The 24,243-nt window shown below is 42.7% G+C and overlaps 1 protein-coding gene across 8 annotated transcripts in view; it reads left to right on the plus strand.

Annotated features, from left to right (window-relative positions):
- The window catches only part of Zbtb25 (zinc finger and BTB domain containing 25), a 28,278-nt gene extending 4,783 nt beyond the window's left edge, over positions 1-23,495 (plus strand). For all 8 annotated transcript variants that reach the window (XM_038337179.1, XM_038337178.1, XM_038337173.1 and 5 more), the window contains 2 exons: positions 13,056-13,235; positions 17,574-23,495. In XM_038337179.1, coding sequence (XP_038193107.1) covers positions 13,063-13,235; positions 17,574-18,717 — 1,317 coding nt within the window. In that variant the 5' untranslated portion in view covers positions 13,056-13,062 and the 3' untranslated portion in view covers positions 18,718-23,495. The remainder of the gene's footprint in view (positions 1-13,055; positions 13,236-17,573) is intronic.
- Positions 23,496-24,243: the final 748 nt, after the last annotated feature.

Here is a 24,243-nt window from a genome sequence, read left to right on the forward strand (position 1 = left end):
CTATGTCTCCTCTAAGATTCTCTGTAAATTTGTGTAAGTAAATATGTAGGGTTTATGACAGGTTCTTATCTGAGATTGTATTTTCTGGCCTCAAACAGAGATCCACCTGCCTCTGCCTCTAGAGTGCTGGGATTAAAGGCGTGTGCCATCACCAGGCCATAGATACATAAAAAAAAAAATTGGAAATAGTGCTGTTTTTCCTTGTTTCTAACCATCCTACTGTTGGTTAGTTTAGATCATTTCTGTTTCTTTTACTTGGGTGTGTATGTCTTGGTGTGTGCATGTGAAGTCTAAGGTTGATGGGTGTCTTCCTCAGTTTCTTCCCCTTATTTTTTGACTGTCTCTCATTGACTTAAATGAGCTCACTGACTCATCTAAGCTGGCTAGCCAGTGAGCTCCAGGGATTTGCCTGTCTACCACTAGAACACTAGGAGTCCAGCTGTACATCACTACACACATTTTAAAGAAATACTTTTAATTTTTATTATATGTGTGTGGGGGGGGTTCTACATGTGAGTACAGTTCCATTAAGTAGCAGGTGTGAGATCCCCTGGAGCTGGCATTACTTCCTGGTGTGGCTGTTGTGCCTACAAATACATCTGTATACAAGTATACTTGGTGCCTATAGAGGCCAGAAGACTCAACTGCAACTGGAGTGGCGATGTTTGTGAGACTGTGTGCGCGGGGAACTAAACTCACGTCCTCTAGAGAGGAACAAATGCTCTTAACCACTAAGCCATCTTTCCAGCACCAAACGCAGGCACACACGCACATTGCGTGCCGGGGTGTACTGTGTCGGCTGGTTGTTTGAAGAAAGAAGGCACGCCAAGATGAAATTTTAAGGCCTGCGTGGCAGCAGGAAGGTCCAGCCTTCCTGAGGGACTGAACCCTAAACAGCCATACAAAGGTGTATTGATTGATTGTTATACAAAGTATTTCCTTATACCAAGGTCCCTAATCTAATTTAGGTCCTACTAAAGGACAGCATCACATGCCCCCATGACTCTTGTCCTTTATTATGTATCATTTGCAATACACAATAATATAGGAGCTTCAGGTGTGCCAGAGGTGTCTTGTGACCCAAACTCGTTGGCTGGCTGCAATGCCCCTTCAGCAAAACAATTGTGCTATCTTGGAGAACAATCACTTTTCCGCAAAGATTCTCCAAGGTTGAAGTACTTCTAAAAACCAGCTATTCATTCTACTATCCACCTACACAGTGACTCTGCTGAGTTCTCACACATCCTGGGGATCTGAACCCAGGTCCTCATATTTGAGTGGCAGACACTTCACTGACTGAGCTATTTCCACAAGTCCTCTGCTTGTTTTCTTTTTGAGATAGGTTTTCCTAAGCGCAGGCCTCAGACTTCCATGAGCTAGAATTACAGGTGGCACAACATATATAACTTTCTTAAACTAAAGTTTTTAGTTTAGAGTCACATTTAGAATAATTGTTGGTGTGTATGTATCTAATATCAATATAATTCTTTGAAAACTTAAAAATAGTTTCAACTTATTTTACTTCCGTATACGTGCATGTTACTATATGTGTATGTGCACTACATGTGTGAAATGCTCTTCAGGGTTTCCTTAGCTTCTTGTTTTTCTAAAGCAAAGGTTCTTACCTAAAGTGTCTGCTAGAATCTCCTGGGAAGTTTCTTTTTAAAAAAGGCCTGCAGCGAGGGGTATGTTGGGGGGGGGGGGCTCAGAAGGTGAAAGCATTTGCCAGACGTCCTGGGTTTGATCCTTAGAACCCCCATGGAAGGAGAGAAATGATTCTATTCTGACATCTACATACATGTGTTCCTTCTGTTTGTATGTTGCTTTCATTGGTTAATCAATAAAGAAACTGCTTGGCCTAGTTGATAGGACAGAACTTAGGCGGAGTAGACAGAGCTGAATGCTGGGAAGAAGGGCAGAGTGGCAGACGCCATGGATCTCCTGCCTGGGATGGATGCTGGTTAGAATCTTGCCGGTAAGCCACAGTCACGTGGCGATACACAGATTAATGGAGATGGGTTAAACTAATATGTAAGAGTCAGCCAATAAGAAGTCAGAGCTAGCTAGGCAGTGGTGGTGGACGCCTTTAATCCTAGCACTTGAGAGGCAGAGGCAGGTGGATCTCTGTAAGTTCAAGACCAGCCTAGTCTACAAGAGCTAGTTCCAGATCAGGCTCCAAAGGTACAGAGAAACTCTGTCTCAAAAAAAGAAGTTAGAGCTAATGGGCCAGGCAGTGTTTAAATGAATACAGTTTCTGTGTGATTGTTTTGGGTGTAAGCTAGCCGGGTGGCCTGGACAGAACAAAAGGGCCTCCTCTCCTTGCAACATACATGCTGTAACGTGAGTTCGTACTCATAGATCATACACAAAAATTTATGTGTATGGGTATTTAGCCTGCACGTAGTGTGTAGCGTTTGTAGTGCCAATGGAGGCCAGAAGAAGGCATTGGCTCCCACTGGACTGGAGTCATGGACAGCTATTAGCTGCTATATAAGCGCTGGAAATCAAACCCAGCTGAGCCATCTCTAATAAGAATAATTTCAGTTATTTATTTTTAAAACTGAGTGGTCTGAGGACAGCTCTCTGGAGTTAGTTCTCCTACCACCTTGTAGGATATGGGAATTGGGCACAGGGCGTCACATCTGTGCACATAAGCCTCTAGTCTTCAATAAAATGAAATTAAAGTCTTGGAGCTCAGCACCAGCAATTCTTGCAGTTATTCTGTGATAGGACTTCCCCATCTGTCCAGCTCTGCACAGCCTGTACTGTGTAGAGTCAGTGGTGGGTGCACTGTCCCAGGAGAAAATTATTTTTGTACATTCTTTAATTCTTGTTGGGAATAATGGTTATGCTTATGATCCCAGTGTTCAAAAACTTGAAGCAAGAGAGTATAGAGTTCAAGGTCAGCCTGGGCTACGTAGTAAATCCCAGATCAATCTAGGCTACAGTGAGATCTTGTCTCACAATAAAACCAGATGAGTTCATTCATTTCTTAAGTAATCAAATGTCACACATCCACAATCATCTAAAAATGATTACCATTTTACAATTACCAAGTTACAACCAGTATAGAAAGCCTTTTATCATGTAACTCTAGAGATTTTTTTTAACATTTGTATTTATAGCCATGAGTAAGTAGCTCAAAAAAGCTTAACATTCCTGTGCCAGCTTCCTATCTTTTAGTGATAATTGATTATAAAGTCTGTTAAAGATTCTTACAGCCTGAGTCGTCTAGGTCATTCTGCCACTGCTGATCTGAGAGTACAGTCCAAAAAAAGATTTTTCTAAACAAAGATGGTGAATATGATAGTGAATATCATGCTAACTGAATTATCAGTAACCTAGTATACAATTTCATCATATTTTAAACTAATCTGGAGCTAATTTACTACACTCAAGAAAATAAAGAAGGTTTTTATAATCTCAGAGCTACCAGTACTAAGCCTGTTGTTTAATAATATTACTTTTAGGGTGAGAGCGGTAATGTTTGGATGGGGAGGATTGGGGTGAATATTTGTATGCATGTATGAATTCTCAGAATAAAATATTAAAAACACTAATTTGTTAATTTTTTAAATGAGCCACTCTGCTTCACAAAATAAATCAATAATGATTATTTTTCTTTAATCTATTTTACATCTTTTGCCTTCAAATTTGTTTGTTTGTTTGTTTTTCGAGACAGGGTTTCTTTGTAGCTTTGTAGCCTGTCCTGGAACTAGCTCTTGTAGACCAGGCTGGCCTCAAACTCACAGAGATCCGCTTGCCTCTGGAATTAAAGGCATGCACCACCACTGCCCAGCGCCAAAAATCTTTTTTGTTAAATTTTTAAAAACATAGACCCAAGCCATCCAGCCTTGAACTCACTATGTAGCCCTGGCTAACATTGAATTTGTAGCAATCCTCTTGCTTCAGCTTCACAAGCCCTGGGACTACAACTGTGTACTGTCATGTCCGTCTGTCTTATCAGTTTTTTTTTTTGTTTTTTTTGTTTTGTTTTGTTTTTCGAGACAGGGTTTCCCTGTAGTTTCTAGAGCCTGTCCTAGAACTAGCTCTTGTAGACCAGGTTGGCCTCGAACTCAGAGATCCGCCTGCCTCTGCCTCCCGAGTGCTGGGATTAAAGGCATGCACCACCACCGCCCGGCTTTGTAAAAAATTCTTTTTTTGTTTGTGTTTTTGTTTCTTTGAGACAGGGTTTCTTTGTGTAGCCCTGACTGTCCTGGAACTTAATTAGTAGACCAGACTGGCCTTGAACTCATAGAGAACTCATCCACCTGCTTCTGCCACCAGAATACTGGGATTAAAGGCCTATGCCACCACCTGTCTTAGATTTAATTTTTTTTTGTTATTTTATGCATGTGGGTGTTTTGCCCGCATCTGTGTCTTGGCACCACTATGTGTGGCTGAGGATTGAATTAGCAGAAGGGTTAGTAGCGGAGGTTTCTGTTTTTATGACTTTGGTGACACAGTGACTGGCTAACACTGTAGTGACTTCTTGCTTTAAGAGAAAAGAGGTGACAGAACAGAACATATAGATGGAAAGTGAGGGGCTATCCAAGAAATGGTAGGTTGGAGTGATGTGTATATACATACTTTGAATGTTGTCACTGTGGAACTGGACATTTTCACAGGAGCCTCCTAACAGCACACCTAAGGCCAAAACGTGGCTTTCAGTTGCTACCCACAATTGAGGTAGATCTTGGGAGTGTTCGGCTCAGCCAAGTTAATAGAAATAGAAATTTCTCTCTGGAGGAGTATTACTGAATCTAGAGTAATCAGAGTTTAATCAGAGTTTATTTTACATGTATGGGTGCTTTATGTATATGTGTGTTTATCATATGCGTGCCTAGAGCTCATGGAGTCAAGAAGAGGATGTTTGATGCCCTTGAACTGGCCTTGAAAAAGGTTGTGAAGGTTGTGTGTTGCCGTGTGTGCTGGGAACTGAATCCACGTCTTTGGTTTTTAGAGACAGGGTTTCTCTGTACAGCCCTGGCTATCCTGGAACTTGCTCTGTAGACCAGGCTGACCTTGAACTCACAGAGATCGGCCTGCCTCTGCCTCCAAGTGCTGGGATTAAAGATGTGCACCACCACTGCCCAATGAAGCCAAGTCTTTTACAAGATCAGTAAGCACTTTAACTGTTGCTCCATCTCTCCAGCCCCTAAACATGGTTTTTAGGATATAAATGACTAGATGGGGGCGGGCAGAGAGAGAGACCATCACCCTAATCAATAAAGATTGACCCCACAGTGACAAAAGTTAGCGGATCAAAAATGTAAAAAGAAGGTTGTAAGCAAGCAGGAAGACTTTGCAGTCCAGAAAAAAAGAAGGGATGACACCAGGCCTAGATTGAGGAATTGAGGCAAACACACCCAAAGCTTGGGGAAGAGCTAAAAGTAGGGCAAGAGCTAAAAATTGTTTAGACCTGAAAAGAGATCTGAAATCTCATGGAGTAGGTTTAACCAACTAGAAAAGACAGCATCGGTGATTTTGAGTATAGGTTAATGGGAACCAAAGTAGAAGTTATTGTGTATAAATTCCTTATACAACTTAATCCTTTTTTAGTATTTCAGGTCCTTTTTTCCTTCCCATATGAACCAAATCATTTTGAGTTAGATGCTCTGCCCTCCATCCTGGCATCTCTGTACCACTGGAAAGACATCCCTGCAGCTAACTCCCAGGTTAATCTGGGGCTGTCTTCCTTAGCTCTGCAGCTTCCTCAGTGCCCACCCTGACTGCTTTCCCTTCTGTTGCCTCTTCTCTTTAGTCAGAAAGGTGGCCTTGGCCGCTGGCCTGCCCTTGGGGGAGGCCACATGCTCTCCTGGTCACCAACGCTGCTTCCTCTCCCAAGGTACTTGCCTTTTCCTCCCCTCCTTTGCTTTCCCCCAGTTTTAGTGTTTTCCTGGGTTTTTGTTTGTTTGTTTTTTGTTTTTGTTAATTTGTTTTGGTTATTTTTTGAGGCAGTTTTTGTGTAGCCCTGACTGTCCTGGAAGTAGCTCTGTAGACCAGGCTGGCCTTGAACTCACAAAGATCCTCCTGCCTCTGCCTCCTGAGTGCTGGGATTAAAAGTTTACACGGCCACCACTGGACCTCTGTTTTGTTTTCTTATGTCCTTTCTGTTTTTCAAGGATTAATACTTGCCTTTTTTGTCGGGGGGGGGGCGGTAGAGCGTGAACCTGAGAGCTCATGCATGCTACAAGTCCTCTGTCACCATCTAAAACCCTTTTTTTTTTTAAAGTTATTTTTTATTTTGACACAAGGAAGGTCTAATTTTCCCAAATTGGTCTTAACCTTCTGTTCTATCCCAGGCAAGCCTTGAGTTTGTGACCTGCATACCCTGACATCCAGGGTGGCTTTGATTACAGCATTCCTGTGCCACTAGGCCCAGCTCATACTTAGCTTTTTAAGGCATTTTTTCCCCTCAATTTGGTTTCACCATGTAGCTCCATACACATTTAGAAACTTCAGTCTTGTCATTTCAGAGGCCTCCTCCCTCTTTGGTCCCGCTCCTTCTAGAGCTGTCCCCGCTCATCACCAAACATTTCTACTTCCTGTTCCTGGAGCAGACACTCTGAACCCACTGCGGAGGAAACGTCTACTAAGCCAGTTCCTGTGGCTAGCTAGCTCTGCTGTCGTACCTCTGTATCGGCACCAAGAACATGGCAGTTACTCTGAAAATGTTTTCTGAGGAAATGCATGACATCTTCTAGTAACCCAGCCTGGAGTTCTGAGACTCACCTTTAACTCGCAGTCTGTGGTTGGCTGCATCCGGTCTGCTGCCAAGTTGTGTCAGCTCTGGTGGATCCCTGGTGTTCTCCCTTATTTCCACTGCCATTATGTGGTTCCTAGTTGGCTCCTTGACTGACGGACCTGGCGATGGTACTGTCTAATGCAGAGGTTCTCAACCTCCCTGGTGCTGTGTCCCTTTAGTACAATTCCTCATGTTGTGGTGACCCCCCCAACCATAAAATAATTTTCACTAATGCTTCATAGCTGTAATTTTGCTGCTGTTATGAATTATAATGTAAATATCTGTGTTTTCTAATGGTCTTAGGTGACCCCTATGAAAGGGTCATGACCCATAGATTGAGAACTGCTGGGCTAGTACTTAATGAACACTTACTGTGGGTTACACTATTAAATTTATTCAGTCTCTTCCCCCTATACCCCCTGATTAACAAAGTCCCACTGTGTAGCTCAGGCTGGCATTAAACTCCAAACCCTTCTGCCTCAGTCTCCCGAGTGCTTACAGGTGTGTGCCACCACACCCGTCTTCATATGACAGCTCTCAGGAAGATACTGCCATTATCCCTCATCTGTCAGTGAAACTGAGGCCCAGGGAGTCGAGTGTCCTGTGAAGATCAGACCTAGTGGCAGAGCTGAAACTAAGTCGTTGGATTTCAGAGGCCAAGCTTTCAGTGCTGTGCTCTTCCTGCCACAGCAGAGAGAGTGGCAGTGCTGCTCTACAGCAGGAGCATTCCAAACACAGCTGGGCACCTTCAGGTGCAACTGCCCCGGGGTGCTTATACTTGGATCCTCAGTGAGCTGAGCCTGTGTTATTCCCCCCTTTATACTGAATTGAATTCTTCTGATACCAAACTATCACACCCCTCCCAGTAATGTTATTCAGTTTTATCTGTGTGCCTGTTGAAGTAACACCAGGTTGAACATCTTAACTTTCATTGTGTTCTCTGTACTTATCTCCAACTTTCCTGGTGACACTTTATCACTCTTGTAATATGATTACTGTTCTGTGTTTTATCTCCTTGTTTATCCTGTATTCTTGACTTTAGCATTCATGACTTTATGTCATTTTTTTCTGTCTGTAGCCTGGAATAGAACAAGGTTTTGAGTGTGTGTGTGTGTGTGTGTGTGTGTTTTAGTGAGTACTGAGGAAGTGAAAAATTTAACTGTCACTCAGCCTATTAACCACAAGACCTTTACATTGCAGCTTTTTTTGTACTGTTTCCCATTTCTGTGTGGCTCCATAGCTGGTTTTGCCAATATACCATATATGTAGGAAAAACTGGTGAAAATGCCTATGGTCCAAGAATTTGGTGGGGTTTTTTGTGAAGCTTTTTTTTTTGTTTTGTTTTTCGAGACAGGGTTTCCCTGTAGTTTCTAGAGAAGCTTTTTTTTTGACAGATGAGCTAAAATATTATACCTTGAGCCATTTTATTGATTCTAAAAGTGTTCTTATATGCTGGAACTTGAAATATAGGGCTTTAAAAAAATCTCCATGTAAATTGGTGATGTTTTAGAACCAAATGTGGGATTGTAAGTAGTAACTTTGGTCAAATAACCCCTCAGAATAATACCCACAGTTTGCAGGGTTTTTTTTTTTCTTTTTTATTGATGTTTTAGCCTACATGTGTAAATGTGCGAGGTGCTGGATCCTGGAGTTATAGACAGTTGTGAGCTGCCATATGGGTGCTGGAAATCGAACCCGGGTCCTCTAGAAGAGCAGTCAGTGCTCTTAACCGCTGAGCCATCTCTCCAGCCCCTACAGTTTTGTTTTTATTTTAGAAAATAGGCTCAAGTTTCTGTAGCTTCTATTTAATTATTTCAGTGATGCTGAAAGTTTTGGGTTTTTGTTTTGTTTATGACATGGGGAAAGACCAGCAAGATGGCTCAGCATATAAAGGCACTTGCTGTAGAAGTCTGGTGGCTTGAGTTTGAGCCCTAGAACTTCTCCCACACAGTAGAGAGCTAATTCCACAACACTGTGCTCTGACCTTCACATAGACACCCCTCATACTCATGCCCCCTGAAAATAGATTAATAATAATAATAGTGAACTTTGAAGTGAGATGACTTAGCAGTAAGGATGCTTACTGACAAGTCTGACAAGCTGAGTTTGAACCCCTGGACCTACATGGTGGTCTATGACACTTCTGCAGACTGTCATCTTATTTCCACATGTGTTTGGCATGCTTGTACCCAATACACATATACACATACACACAATAAATACATATTAAAATATTCTTGTAATTTATTTAGCATTGCATATGTGTGTACATGGGTGGGTACATGACATCTTTAGGTGTGAAGGTCAAAAGCTGCAATTAAGACATTTTGCAGGACATCTGGTTTGTTATGTCAGTGCTGGGATCTGAAATCCAATCTTATTGAGTAGGAAGAACTATTAACTGCTGAGACATCTCTCTAGCCTCATAATAATTTAAAAATGTGGGGTGATAGAGGGTTAGAGTTTTGTTTTATTGGAAGATGAGTGGAGAAATTATTAAATAAACAGGGAATAAAGGTAATAAATGAGGAGTCTGGAAAGTTGGCTCAGCAGTTAAGAGCACTTGTTACTTTGGCAGAGGATTTGGGCTCAGTTCCCAGCATTCACAGGATAACTTAAAACTCCTGTTCCAGAGAATGCAGCACCCTCTTCTGATCTTTTTGGCACTGCATGTGATACACAGACATGCATGCAGGCAAAACACATACACATAAAATAATTCTAAGAGACACACACAGAAAGAGACTGCTTGTACTGCTCTTGCAGAGGACCCAAGTTCGAGTCCTAGCACCTACATGGAGTGACTCCCAGCTCCTGGGGGATCCAACCCTCCAAGAGCATCAGCATTCATGTTCGGTATCCATACGCAGACACATAGACACATAATTTGAAAGAAATAACATCTTTTTTTTAAAGTAATATGAATATAGAGTTAAAAGAATCAAGCTGTGGAATTCCTGACATGTAATTGTTTGTGAAAAACTGTATCCTTTGGCCAGGGATATATATATAGTCCTGCCCAGGAAGAATGTGATGATGTATGAGAGTCAAAAGCACTAAATTCAAGATGGTGGTTACCTCTGGAGGCAAGATAGGTAGGGGTAAGATGAGGACGTGCCAAGGGGTTTCTGTCGTGTGTAATGGTTACTTCTTGCCTTCATAGTGGTTGGGTAGGGTTTTTTTTTATTTTTTGTTCTCTGTACATTATATCCAAAATGTTTCTAGTTTTAAGTTCAGGTAGCCTCTCACCCCTACTCCTTAGTTCCTCTCCCAGAATTTTTCAGGAGTCAAAAGCCTACTGATTTGTCTGAACCGTTCCAGTAATAAATACATGGACAGGAATTACATTTATATAAAACTATTTCTCCCATGTTTAAAAGTCCCTTTTAGAGTTTTCTTTATGTAGTTTTATACCTATGTCTTATAAATATATTTTAAAGATTATATTGTATCAATATATAGTTTTTTAATGAAAGTGACTCTTTGTCAGCAGTAATATTGGCATTCTGCTATATTTTGAACTTTATTTGCTAATGTATATGTTGCTTTTGTTGTATGTCATCTGTTTAGCCAGCAGAAAATCCAAGTTTTTTCCCTAATTCTTCTTTACAAATATTCCTCAAGCTTCCCATAGAGGTTTTATCTGTAGTTCTTTTCTAGTTTGTAAGTCACGTTCCCTTTTAAGGAATGAATATGAGGGCCAGGTGATGGTGGCTGACGCTTTTAATCCCAGCACTTGGGAGGCAGAGGCAGGTGGATCTCTTTGAGTTCGAGGCCAGCTTGGTCTACAAGAGCTAGTTCCAGGACAGGCTCCAAAGCAACACAGAGAAACTCTGTCTCAGAAAACAAAACAAAGAATGAATATGGGGGAGGCAGATTTGGCTTCAGAGCTTGGGTTCGAATCCTCTGTTTCTGGTCTTGGGTGTTGGTTCATTCAGTTCTTAATCTGTAAAGGGAATTTAGTATTCGTTTGCTTGTGAAGTTCTGTTAAGAATTGAATGGGAGCCAGGCGGCGGTGGTGGCGCACGCCTTTAATCCCAGCACTCGGGAGGCAGAGGCAGGCGGATCTCTGTGAGTTCGAGACCAGCCTGGTCTACAAGAGCTAGTTCCAGGACAGGCTCCAAAGCTGCAGAGAAACCCTGTCTCGAAAAACCAAAAAATAAAAATTAAAAAAAAAAATTGAATGGGACCCAGGAGGTGGTGGTGCACACCTTTAATCCCAGCTGTAGTGTCATTTTATTTGTATTTTAATAAAGCTTGCCTGAAGATCACAGAACAGTAAAACAGCCCCACTGGTCAGCCTTACAGATCAGGTAATGATAACACACAGCTTTAATCCCAGTAGCTACACTAGTTGCCACAGAAGCCGGGCAGTGCACACCTTTAGTCCCAGCCCTAGAGAGGAGTATAAGATGGGAGGAGACAACTCTCAGACACACTCTCATTCTGAGATTCCTGGAGGCAGGATCGCCATTTTCAGACTGAGGTTGAGGTAAGAGCCAGTGGCTGGCTGCTTTGCTTTTCAGGTCTTCAGGCTGAACCCCAGCTTCTCTCTCTAAGTTTTTAATTGTGCTTCATCTAGCACTCAGGAGGCAGAGGCAGGCAGATCCCTGAGTTCAAGGCCAGCCTGATCTATAGAATGAGTTCCAGGACAGTCTCCAAAGCTACAGAGAAAGCCTGTCTCGAACCCTCCCCCACAAAAATTGAATGGGTTAAAGTGCCTAACACATGGGAAGTGTTGTAAAGTATTAGCTATTTTTTTCTGTTTCTATTGTATTGATTGCTCCCTTGCCTGATATTCATGCTGCGCCAATCTCTCGATGGATAACTCTGCCTTCCCCCACTGACCTCCTCAGGCCTTGGTTTCATTTTTGGAATCTGCTTTTTTTTAATTACCTTTTTTTTTTTAAGACCAGGTTTCTCTGTAGCTTTGGAGCCTGTCCTGGAAACTAGCTCTTGTAGACCAGGCTGAACCTGAACTCACAGAGATCCACCTGCCTCTGCCTCCCAAGTGCTTGGATTAAAGGCGAATACCACCACTACCCAGCTGGAATCTGCTTTTTCAAAGCATGTTCTCCTAGTCCCTGGTGACCCCCATTGAACTGCAGTTGCCTTCTCCCTACAGCACCAGGGCTCTTGGCATAGCTAGGGGGGAGGTGGTGGCAAAATATAGCCTCCCACCTGCCTAGAACTAACTTTGCTGTGTCCTTGCTAGTCAGAGTCACAGTCACATACATAGTTTGTCTTGGCCAGAGCTTGCGTGCTTATCCTTGTGCAGAGTTTTCCCTTAGGCTCCTTTGCCGTACTCCATTTTCTTACCTGGAGAATCTGCATCCAGGTAGTGTCTGAGTCTAGCTGAGAGGAGGTCAGGTAGGCCCTTTCTCGTGAGCTCCCAGGCCCCATATAAACTGCAGTATGGCTAAGTTCCACAGACGCTTCATGACGGCAAGGAGGCCAGTGTCTCCTGAATGCCAGAGGATCTCCAAAGAAAACTGGGAGTTCTGGCCTGTCTGGCTAGAGAGAGAGCTTGGGCTCACAACCAGGGAGGACGCCCTGTTATTCCCACTTACAACTAACATTTGAGTAGCAGTTTCTATGACAACCGAGTTTTCACTAATTCTGAGCCACACATGGGTATCCCACTTCCATCTTGCCAATGAAGAAGAAACATCATTTGAAACATGATCATGGTGGGCAGTGGTGACACACGCTTTTAATCCTAGCCCTTGGGAGGCAGAGGCAAGTAGATCTCTGTGAGTTTGAGACCAGCCTAGTCTACAGAAGAGTTCCAGGACAGCCAGAGCTGTTACACAGTGAAACACTGTCTTGAAAAACCAGGAAGGGAGGGAGGGAAGTAGGAAGGGGTAGGACTCTGTAGATGAGATCCTGGACTCGTCTCCAGAACCTTGAGGGAAGTACGTGTGGGACTTGCCTGGCATGTGCAAGGCCCTAGGTTTGATCAAATACATATACACACCAAAGAAACGATTACATAGAAAGGGATGAGCATTTTTCTTACTCATGTGTCACTCAAGCAAAGCTACCTTCTTACATGGTTAAAAAAAAAAAAGACCATGTCTTACAGTTCAGTAGAGTTTATCTCAGTTGTCATAATGGAAAGGGTTTGATGTTAGATAGGGTGTGAGGTTAACAGTGTTGAGTATTTTTATTTAAAATTAGGCCTTAATGCCCTAGGTTTGTGTGAACTGTAACTAGTTTTGTATATAAATATATGTATATATAATAGATATTTATGTATGTGTTTTTAGATATGTATAAACACATCTGTACATCTGATTTTTCTTAGAGCCACAATGGATACTGCTAGCCATAGCCTTGTCCTTCTGCAGCAGCTGAACATGCAGCGAGAATTTGGTTTTCTGTGTGATTGCACAGTTGCTATTGGAGATGTTTATTTCAAAGCCCACAGAGCGGTACTTGCTGCCTTTTCCAACTATTTTAAGATGATATTTATTCACCAAACAAGGTAAGAATGTGCTCTTGTAAATGGGAAGAGTTTCTAATGTTGTGATACATGTCTTACTATATATATAATTTAAGGGACTGTTATGGGGTAGCTAATACAAAATTTTAATTATAATAACTTTATATATGAGTAATTGATCTCAGTAGTTAGTATCTATGGTAGAACATATTAATGAAAACAAGTATAACCAAAATTGATTAGGGCTTGGCCCAGCCAGGTGTGGTGGTGCAAGTCTTTAATCTTACCGCTTGGGAGGGACAGGCAAGTGGATTTCTGAATTTGAGGCCAACTTGCTACATGGTGAATTCAGTCCAGCCAAGGCTACCTAATGAGACCCTGTCTTGAAAAAAAAAAATTCCAAACAAAAAAGGCTTAGCCAGTGCCCAAACATCAATCCTATAATGCTGCATACTCCACTGTTTTTCAGGTCTTAGAGAAAAGGCAGCTGAGCCTGAGCTGCTGAATGGCCCATCCAGGGCTAAGCAGCTGATCAGTTGGGCACAGATGCAGCTCTGTCTGAAGCTAGCCGTCTGTTGTAAGCACCAGGCTATTGATTTCTAGCGCAGCAACACTGCAATGTCACAGCCTGCCATCACATTCCACACCACCAGCCAAAGATCATTTGCTTCACATGTTTGTTTGGTTTGTTCTTTTTGATCCTTTTGCATTTTTTAAAATTTAGATAACGTGGGAATTCAAATTCTTAGCTCTGGGAAAAGATGAATTTTAGTCTACCTTTAGTCCATCCTAGAACATTTCCATATTTATTTATTTGTTTATTTATAAATTTTGAGATAGCATCTTACTAAGTTGCCCAGGCTGGCCTTGAACTCACTCAGTATCCCAGGAGGACCTTGAACTTGAGAACATCCTGCTTTGCTTTGCTTTGTTTTGGCTGCAGTCTCGCTTTAGTCCACGTTGGCTGAGTCTATTGCTGTTAAGCCTAGAGGAAAGCAGAGGGCATGACAGAAAAGCTGCCCACTTTCTAGTAGGCAGGAAGAAAGCAGAAACAGTGCAGACAGAGTAGCCCTGGAAGATATGTTCTTAGTAACTCTTCTTCCACCTTGGCTCCATCTCCTAGTTTCTACCACCTACTAGTAATGCGTGGACTACATAATAACATAATACACTGATGAAGCCAGAGTCCTCATGACTCAGTCACTTCCTCAGAACCCATCATCAGTTGGCTGCCAAGACGGCACATGAGCCTTGAGGGGACAGTTCACATTCACATCCTAACACTCAGCTTTCTTGTCTGTTAAATGCTGGAATAGTGTACTTTCCTTTCGGGTATTGAAAGATTAAATAGATTGGTAAAATTAAAATGCTTAGAACAGCCGGGTGTGGTGGCACACGCCTTTAATCCCAGCACTGGGGAGGTAGAGGCAGGCAGATCTCCCAGTTTGAGATCATCCTGGTCTAAAGAACAAGTTCCAGGACAGCTAGGGCTACCGAGAGAGACCATGTCTTGGGGGGAAAATGCGTAGGAACAGAGATTTGCTGTTCCTAATGTGGTGTCTAGCGTCAGGGTGTATTCAAAGTGAAAGAGTTCTAGCAGGCCTGTTTTGAGACGTTTGGAACAGACTTTACAAATCTGAGAAATCGGGAGCCCTTCAGGTGTTGCAGAGGAATAATATGAGGTGTATTGCAATCAGAGGGGAAATGGCAAGGATCGAGGTTAGGTAGCTAATGCTAGTAATCCCAGCACTTTAGGTACAGAAACAGGAGGATCACTGATTTTGAGGCCAGCCTGGGCTATATTGTAAGTGTCAGGCCGAGCTACATAGTTAGACCCTGTCTCAGAAAATCAAAATGAAACAAAAGTGATATAAAAACATTTATAGGTATGAAGCAAATGTGGTCACCAAGTCAACAGAGTAGATGAGATGATCAGAATGTGTGGCACAGTGCAAAGATGGGGTCGGAATACTAGCTAGCCAGGTAATGGGAAGTCCTTTCTGCTAAAGGGTTTTGTCTCTGCTGTGACATTCATCCCTCAGCCTTTGAGCTGTGACTTGTGAGTTTAGAAGCAGTGAGCATCTGAATGAAGCCCCTGTTGTAAGCTAGGTGCTGTCCACACCTAGCATTGGGAAACACAAGCATTGGGAAAGGTGAGGCCTGCCCTATGTTGTCTTTGTGTTGAGCAGCTAAACTCCAGATAACAGAATTCTGAACTTATATCCCCAAAAATGCTTGTCACACAACATGCCAGTTAATAGACAGTGCAGAACAAAAAGTGTAAAACCTAAGAGAGGAAGCAGGGATCCCCAGATTCTGGGAATAGAGAAACTGGATTGCAATATGCTGAATCCCAGTGCATCCGACTCTGAGAATAAACATCTGCTCAGGGAAACTGAGTCCACTGATGCTGTCCATGCTTCTGCACATGCATGATTTCTTTAGCTGTTTCTACTCTAGCTTTACAGAGCTTTACTCTGTTTTTCTGTCTAGTAGCCAGATTGAGTTTGAGATTACTATAGTGTTTTTCAAAATTATACCTGTGTTCATTTGTGATTTAAAGATTTAGAAGCCAGGGCTGGAGAGATGGCTCAGTGGTTAAGATTTAGAAGCCAAATAAACTTAGCATCATTTACATCTTAAATTTTAACAATTTTATTAGATTCCTTTAAAAATATGAATACTTGGCTTGGTTGGTTTGCTTTTGTTTGATTGTCATTTTGTTTGTTCGTCTGTCTATTTCTATGGGTGTTTTGCCTGCATGTTGTGAATAGGTCCTCTGCCAGAGCAGTTAATGCTCTTTACTACTGAGCCATCTCTCCAGCCCCTGGTTTTGGATTTTGATGTAGGGTCTCATTATAATTAACAGTTTTAAATCATCCAACTTAATGGCAGTAATTACATTGATAATGTTATACCTGCAACTATCACTGTTTCCAAAGCCTTTTCATCACCCTAAACAGAAATACTGTACCTTTAAGCAGTAACTTTCCATTTTCCTTCAGCTGCCTGTAACTACCCCTTATCTAACTGTAGGTTCCCCCCACTCCATATGTCTCTGTCCCTTGTATATGGTTGTTTGGCCTGCATGTATGTCTGTGCTCCAGTTGCATGCCTGATGCCCACTAAGCCAGAAAAGGGCATTGGGTCCCCTAGAACTGGAGTTACAGACAATTGTGAGCTACATGTGGGTGCTGGGAATGAAACCAGGTCTTCTGAAAATTTTTTTTTTCCTTTTTGTTCCACTGAGCCATTTCTCCAGCCCAGTTCTGTCTCTTTAGATGTGTTTTGTCTTAGATATTTCTTTTTCTTTCAGGTATTCTTTTCTCTTCTTTCTTTCTTTCTTTCTTTTTTTGAGACAGGGCTTCTTCTTGTATCCTTGGCTGTTGATGAGTGGTGGGATTTTTGAAGGCATGTGCCACCATGCCCAGCTTTGTTTTAGCTATTTCATGAATATGGTACCATACAATTTTTAAACTTTTTTTGCCTGACTTTTTTCATTTAGCTTGTTTTCAAGAGTTCAACCTTGTTATAACACACACCAGAATTTCCTTATTTTGTTATGGTAGAATAATATACCATTGTATTTTTTAAAGATTTATTTATTTATTTTATGCATGAGTGCTCTATCAGCATGCCTAACTTTATGCCAGATGGAGCATCAGATCCCACTAGAGATTGTTGGGAGCCACCATGTGGTTGCTGGGAATTGAACTCAGGACATCTGGAAGAATAGGTGATACTCTTAACCGCTGAGCCATCTCTCCAGCCCAATACCATTGTATTTACAGCCCCATTTCATTTATCTTTTTTCCCTCTTTTTTTGAGGCAGGATCTGTCTAGTAGCCTTGACTGTTCTGGAACCTACTTAGCTCAGGGCAGCCTCAAACTCAGAGACTTTCCTGCCTCTGTCTCCCTAGTGCTGGGATTAAAGGCTGTACCACTGCACTCGGCATTCGTCTTTTGATGGATATTTAGTTGTTTCCAGCTTTAGCTACTGTCAACAATGCTGCTCTTTTGAGTCTCTGTGTTTAGTTCCTTTAATATGTTCAGTGTAAAAGCAGAGCACCTGTTTTATTCTCTAGTTTTCTGTCCGCTCACCTAGAACAGATGCTACTGCTTAGGAGTCTCTCAGTGTTGCACTAATCTGAGTATCCATCTATGTTTCCTGTGCTAGCCAGTAGACTGGATGCACAAAGGTTTGTGGATGAACCATAAAAGCAGTTAGGATCAGAAACTGATTTCTTGTTACTGTATTTCATCAAGGCAGATTGCCAGATTTAAACCTCAGGAAGAATTTGTCTTAACCTAAGATTGCTAGAAACCAAAAGGCCAACCAGGTTGTGTTTCATTTTATTGGGTTTGTTTTTGTTTTAACAGTGAATGCATAAAAATACAACCAACTGACATCCAGCCCGATATATTCAGCTACTTGTTGCACATTATGTACACAGGAAAAGGGCCCAAACAGATGGTGGACCATAGTCGTTTGGAGGAAGGGATCAGATTTCTCCATGCGGACTACCTTTCCCATATTGCAACTGAAGTGAATCAAGTGTTCTCACCAGAGACTGTGCAGACCTCAAATCTCTATGGTATTCAGATTTCAACAACCCAGAAAACAGCTGTCAAGCAAGGGCTGGAGGTGAAAGAAACTCCTCCCAGTAGCAGTGGGAACAGAGCTGCTGTCCAAGGTGATCACCCACAGCTGCAGCTCTCCCTTGCAATTGGGCTGGATGATGGGAGCGCAGAGCAGCAGAGGGCCCGTCCTGCTGCCCAGGCCTTGGAGGAGCACCAGAAGCCCCCGGTGTCCATCAAACAGGAGAGATGTGATCCAGAGTCTGTGATCTCCCAAGGCCACTCCTCGTCCTCATCAGAAGTGACTGGCCCCTCTTTTACAGAAAACAGTATCAAAGTCCACTTATGCCATTACTGTGGGGAGCGTTTTGAATCCCGTGGTAACCTGAGACAGCACCTCCATACCCATGTGTCTGGATCTCTCCCGTTTGGTGTCCCTGCTTCCATTTTGGAAAGTAACGACCTTGGTGAAGTGCGTCCACTCAGTGACAGCAGCGAGGCTCTTGACTGCCGAAGGCTCAGCTCCTTCCTTGCCAGGGAGAAGGAGCAGCAGCAGCCAGTGCCCGAGCCCTCGAGCCGGGGTCCCGCAGAGCCTTTACAGATCAGTCAAGTGTCTTTGATCTCCAAAGACACAGAGCCAGTAGAATTAAACTGTAATTTTTCTTTTTCAAGAAAAAGAAAAATCAGTTGTACCATCTGTGGTCATAAATTTCTCCGAAAGAGCCAGTTACTGGAACACATGTATACACATAAAGGTAAATCTTACAGATACAACAGATGCCAAAGGTTTGGGAATTCATTGGCCCAGAGGTTTCAGCAGTATTGTGACAGCTGGCCCGATGTCCCCCTGAAAAGTTCGCGCTTGTCACAAGAACATTTAGACTTGCCGTGTGCCTTAGAGTCAGAGCTCACACCAGGAAGTGTGGATACCATCCTTGTCGAGTAGCAGCTTCTCCTTTAGAATTTTTATACCAGTCTTGGAAAAGATTCAGACGCCATTTTAAATTCATAAATTATTTACTTCCTCGTGGTCTGTTGACTTAAAATAATCTGTCCCTGGTTTTGAGGTTGTACAATTATCCTATGAACTTTTCTATAAATTAAATGATAATTTGAAAATCAGAAGTCAATGTATAAACTTCAAAGTGACTGATTATTTATCAAATCTCTTGTTGTTCCAGGTTACAGAGTCAGTAAAATGAACTTGCACATGAAGCAGATGAGATTTGTTTTAAAGAATGTTCTAGAGGCCGGGAGTGAAGCTCATCTGTAGAGGGCTTGCCTACATGTGTGAGGCTCTAGGCTCAGTCTTCAGTGCACACACGTGCTCCCAGACAGACAACACTTTAAACCATCACTCTTGTCTCATGTTTCATATGAATTATGTCCTCATGAAAATGACTTTTAAACATTTTCTGACATAGGAAATCAGTAGTTATTTTAATGTATAACTATATATTATAATGTATAAAAAGTTTGTTCTAAGACATGGCTATACCAAATCACGAGTAGTTTTAACTGTCTACTTCCTAGTACCCCAGCCTCTTACATGGCCTCTTATTTAATTAACATCAAGTATACCTCATTTTTAATAAAAATATTCCAGCTAGAAGAAAGGACTGGAGAAGCCAGTGCTAAGGAAGTCTTGAACAGAGAAACCAGTTCATACATATATTCAAGCACAGAGGCGGGCTCTGAACCATCCCTGGGCCAGTGAGCACAGCTACTGTGTCTTTACACACCCAAGGGCAGTTTCAGATTTCTATAGCAAGAGGTTTACCTAGATTTGAAGAGAAAAATACGATACGAACCATCTCTCTAGCTTAACGCAGCAGAATTGTCTAGGCTGTCTGGGCTGACGGTAATTTTCTGAAAGCCCCTCTTATAGGTAGTCTTGCAGTAGTGTGGCTTTCACTTCTTCCTTTAGTAAAACCAGTGAAGTAGATAACACCCAGTGTTCCAGGCCTATTTAAAGCCACGCTGGCAGCTCTCCTTTTGTGAATATACTTAACTTCTCCTCTATAGTGGTGACACTTAGAAACCTAAAACCCCAGAAAAATTGAAGTTGATGGACTAAGTGATGGATTTACTGTCCCTGAAAAATAGCCCATCAAATTTCATTGTTTCTGAAGTGTTTAAATTTGAAGCTCTGCAGTCAAGGATAAGAAGGCAAGAAAGACTGCAGAAGAGCCCTCCTCCTTCCCCTATCCTATTAAAGTCTAAGCTTCACAGACATTTGAAGAACACCTGAGATGGTTCTGATCCCTGCCCGCCCCCAAGTTTGGAAACAGTCTTGGTATGTGATCCAGGTTGGCCTTACTCTTGGGCACAGCAGTTTTCTGTTTCAGTTTGCCGAGTAGCCAGGACCTTGGGCATGTGCCATCTCACAGATGTTTGAATACATCTCATAAATGTGATGCTTAGATTTTAGCCACATGCAAAGTCTGAACTGCTCCTGCCCCATAGAACACTTCTGAAGACATTTCTTAGAGGTTCTTCCCCCTGTCTGTGGGGAGCCTAGAGTAATCCAGCTAATTCTGAAACAAAAGTCCTTTCTGGGTAAACAGTGAGTTCAGAGGAATAACAAAGCAGTGGTTTCAGAGACACTGTTGCCTGCCTCTCGGCCCAGAACTCATGAGGTTGATCTCTTGTGAGTTCAAGGCCAGCCTAGTTTATAGAGTGAATTCTAGACCAGTTAGCTACATAGTGAGACCCTGTTTCAAACAAACAAAAAATCACACATGCAAACCACATTCCAAACCAAAGTAGCAGTTTTGTTGTCTTAGTTTTTGAGACATTCTTGCTATATGGCCCACGCTGACTTTGAACTCAGCATCTTCCTCCCCTGCCTTCTTAGTGCTGGGATTGTGGGCTGTACCACCAGCCAGGCTTCAGAGTGGTAACTTGAGGGCTGGGTGAAGAACCCCATTAGTGTTGTCTTAAGGCGGTGTGTAGAGAGAGCAAAATCTAGTTAGAGGGGTTGGTTAAACAAGTATGCTGTTATGGGGAGATTACAATTATATATACTCTTAAACTATTAATTCATTAAAGCAGTACTCAGCCATACTACCTTAAATGATTTAACCTTATAGAAACTCAAATACCAATTTAATATATTTTAAACTATTTAGGATATATTTCCTACTTTTCTGTAATCTTCTCTGCGTACCAAGTCATTAGTCTTACACACAAGAGGCCCTTATATAGCTAAAGGGTGGGAATAGAGGCTTTCAGGGTAGGTGAATGGGTGCAGCAGCTCAAGACAGTCTGGAGAGATGCTGAGAGAGCTTGCCTACAGCTAACGGCTATGATGTGGGATTCCCCTCTGTTAGGCTGTGAATATGTTTTATAAAAATGGGTTAATTTAAGATGTAAGAGCTAGCTAGGAATACACTAGAGTCATTGGCAACACGGTGTTGTGATTAATATAGTTTCTGTGTGATTATTTGGCTCTGGGCAGCTGGGGAATGAACGAGCAGTCTCGGCTTACAGAACCGTATGCAGCAGAGTTAATAAACATATGTTATAAATGAGACGGAACCGTACCTAGAGTCTGGGGAGATGGCTCAGTGAGTAAAGTCATCGCTGCTCACAGATTGGAAGCTGAGGTGAGACCTAGCTATGGCGCCTGTCATCTCAGTGCTGGGGGAGGAGCAGAGACAGGCAGGCAGAAGGTACTCTCAGGAGAGCCCCGCAGAGAGAAGCACCAGGTTCAGGGAGACCCTTGTCTCAAAAACAGGTAGAGAAGTGATTAGGGAAGACATGTCACCAGTCTCTGGTCTTAACACATGGCCACACGTGTGCGTACACCGACACACATGCATACCCCACACGCACATACAGAATAAGTGGAAGTCTATGAGCTTGGAGAAAATATTAGTTCACCTGATTGCTATCTCTCGTGCTTCACTCGATTCCTCTCATTTATAAAGCTCCTTGTAATACCTGACCAAAAAGACAAAATGCTCAGTCTTGCTCATCTATAACCCCAGCTGTCAGTAGACGGAGGCAGGACGAGCCTGGAGCTACGTGGCGAGACCCTGACTCAGTCTGCAATAACATTATTTTAGGAAGTGGAGAAATGTTAGTTTCGTTTTATGGAAAAAGTTCCCCAAAGCTAGTTTTTACAGAGGCATGTAGTCAGTGGGATGGTATCTGTTGTCACTTTGTTTTGATTTTTAAAGATTTATTTATCTTTATGTTATGTGGTATGTGTTGAATGTTTTGCTGTCTTTTGTGCACAGCATGCATGCAGTGCCCGTGGAGGCCAGGAAAGGGCAACAGAGCCTCCGGAACTCAAGTGGGTGTGGGAACTGAGCCCAGGTCCTCCTCCAGAGCAGCTAGTGCCTTTAAACACTGAGTCATCTCTCCCGCCTGTTTTGGCTTTTTGAGGTGAGGTCTCACTGTATGGCCCATGCTGGCCTGGAACAGTCCCTTGGCAACCTCCTAAGGGCTGGGAAGGCAGACATGCACTGTCGTGGGTAGTTTTGGTTTTGGTTTTTAAGGACATGATTTGTCATTGGGGTGGGGAAAAGTCTTCATATTTTAAAAGTTTTTCCAGAGAAACAGCTTTGCTCTTTACCACATCTGTAAAATGGAGCTTTGCATCTGTGGTTTGTGTAATGGTTGCCAAGTTGAACCAGGAGTTGCCTGCTGGATGTACTTTGTTGCCAAATGTCGCCCTCTTGTGTTGAGGTAAATAATCTCTGCTGGCTAACATTTTAAAGGCATGGTGGGGAAAAAGTTCCGGTTCTCACCAACCAGCTCTGTATTGGGTAGATATTTAAAGCTTCTCCACTCGGGCCAGCTTTAAACTCCCTCTTCTTCCCGGATCCTGCATCATGGTGTTTTCTGGAGAAAAGTAGAGGCTGTCTCAGCATTTGTTCTTGGTGTGGGAGCCCAGTAAATGCAGTCTGCCTTCAAACCAATGTTGTTGTTTTTACTGTATAACCTTGAGATGGTTACTTACTTCTCGGACTGACCTCCCAGGTAAAGTGGGTGTCAACAGCACCCACTTCACAGGGATGCCATCAGGCTTAAGACTAAAATCGTGTTAGTGTAGTGATGACAACCAACCTCTGAGGAAACTTCCATAGCTAGAGCCCTGTTCTGTATTTCTTCCTGTAGATTCTAGAACATGTTTGAAGCTATCATGTACTACTTACTAGACAATTAGCTGAGGAAACTGGTTTTTACAAAAATACTCTGGAAATAGCAGTGTTACTTGAATTCTTACTCTAGTGTTTACTCTTCGTCAAGGAACAGGTGGATTCGCATTGTTGGGAATAAAATACACTATTTTCAGCATTAATGAGACTGTCCCCCAAATACATTGTTTCCATTTTAAAAAAAAGAACAAATGGAAGAAATCCCATCGTTTCTTGGATAAAGATGGTCTAAACTGTAGACGGAGGAAGGAAGTGGGATGAGGACGCTACCTAGGAGCTCGCCACGGCTCTGAGCTAACGCTGGAGAAGCCTTCCTGGAACACTGAGGAAACTTCTGGTGGTCGTGAAGAGCCAGGACAGAGCCTGAAGCCTGTCTGCACCTGACGAAGACTTGATAGGTGTTTTCGTGGTAACTGCGCTAAAGTCGGTCGTGTGGAGAACTTTTATAGTGTAACTTGTGTGCTTTCGTGTGCTTAAACTTTATCTGTGACATTTCATTATGATAAGTTGTTAAATTCCTAGGAGTGAACCCTGTAAATGCTTCTGTGCTGAACCACGTCTGTGTAATTGGTCTTTCTTTTTAACCTGGTATGTCACCTGACCCTAAATCTGGGTGTCTCAAATGCAAGTATCCCAAACTGACTCTCATCCTAGATTGGGAGAGTCCATTGTGCTTCAGTGTGTGTGTGTGTGTGTGTGTGTGTGTGTGTGTGTGTGTGTGTGTGTGTGCAGGCGCGCTACTTCAGTGCAGCTGCCCTCAGCTCCCCTGCTGTGTATGAACCATAGTCAGCTCACCACAGTAGAACAGAATAGAAACCTAAATTACTCGAAACTCCGACCTGGCCTGGTGCCACACACCTCTTCCAGTACTCAGGAAGCTGAAGCAGTAAGACTGTGAGATCAAGGCCAGGCTGATCTTATTTCTTTAAAAAAAAAAAAAAAGAGTCTGGAGAGATGCCTCAGTAGTTGAGAGCACTGACTGCTCTCCTAGAGGACCCAGATTTGTACCGAGCCCCCATATCAGGCATCTTAACTACAGGAGGATCCAACACCCTTAATTTCCAACGTACCTGTAATCGTGTGTGCACATACCCGTGCACACATAATTAAAAATAAGCCCCAAACTAACCTAAGAGCTCATATAATTAAAAAGGCCTAATGAAAGAATCCTCAGATTATCAGGCACACATAGCAGATGTAGGATGACAATACTCTGTAGGGTTTTCCTTCCGTGTGATGTGCCACAGATTGCCTCAGGAGTGCTCTACCGAGTTTTGTCTCCCGGCTGAAGTGGAAACTGACTT

The sequence above is a fragment of the Arvicola amphibius genome, chromosome 7 (assembly GCF_903992535.2).
Source record: "Arvicola amphibius chromosome 7, mArvAmp1.2, whole genome shotgun sequence".
In the NCBI taxonomy this organism is placed as follows: domain Eukaryota; kingdom Metazoa; phylum Chordata; class Mammalia; order Rodentia; family Cricetidae; genus Arvicola; species Arvicola amphibius.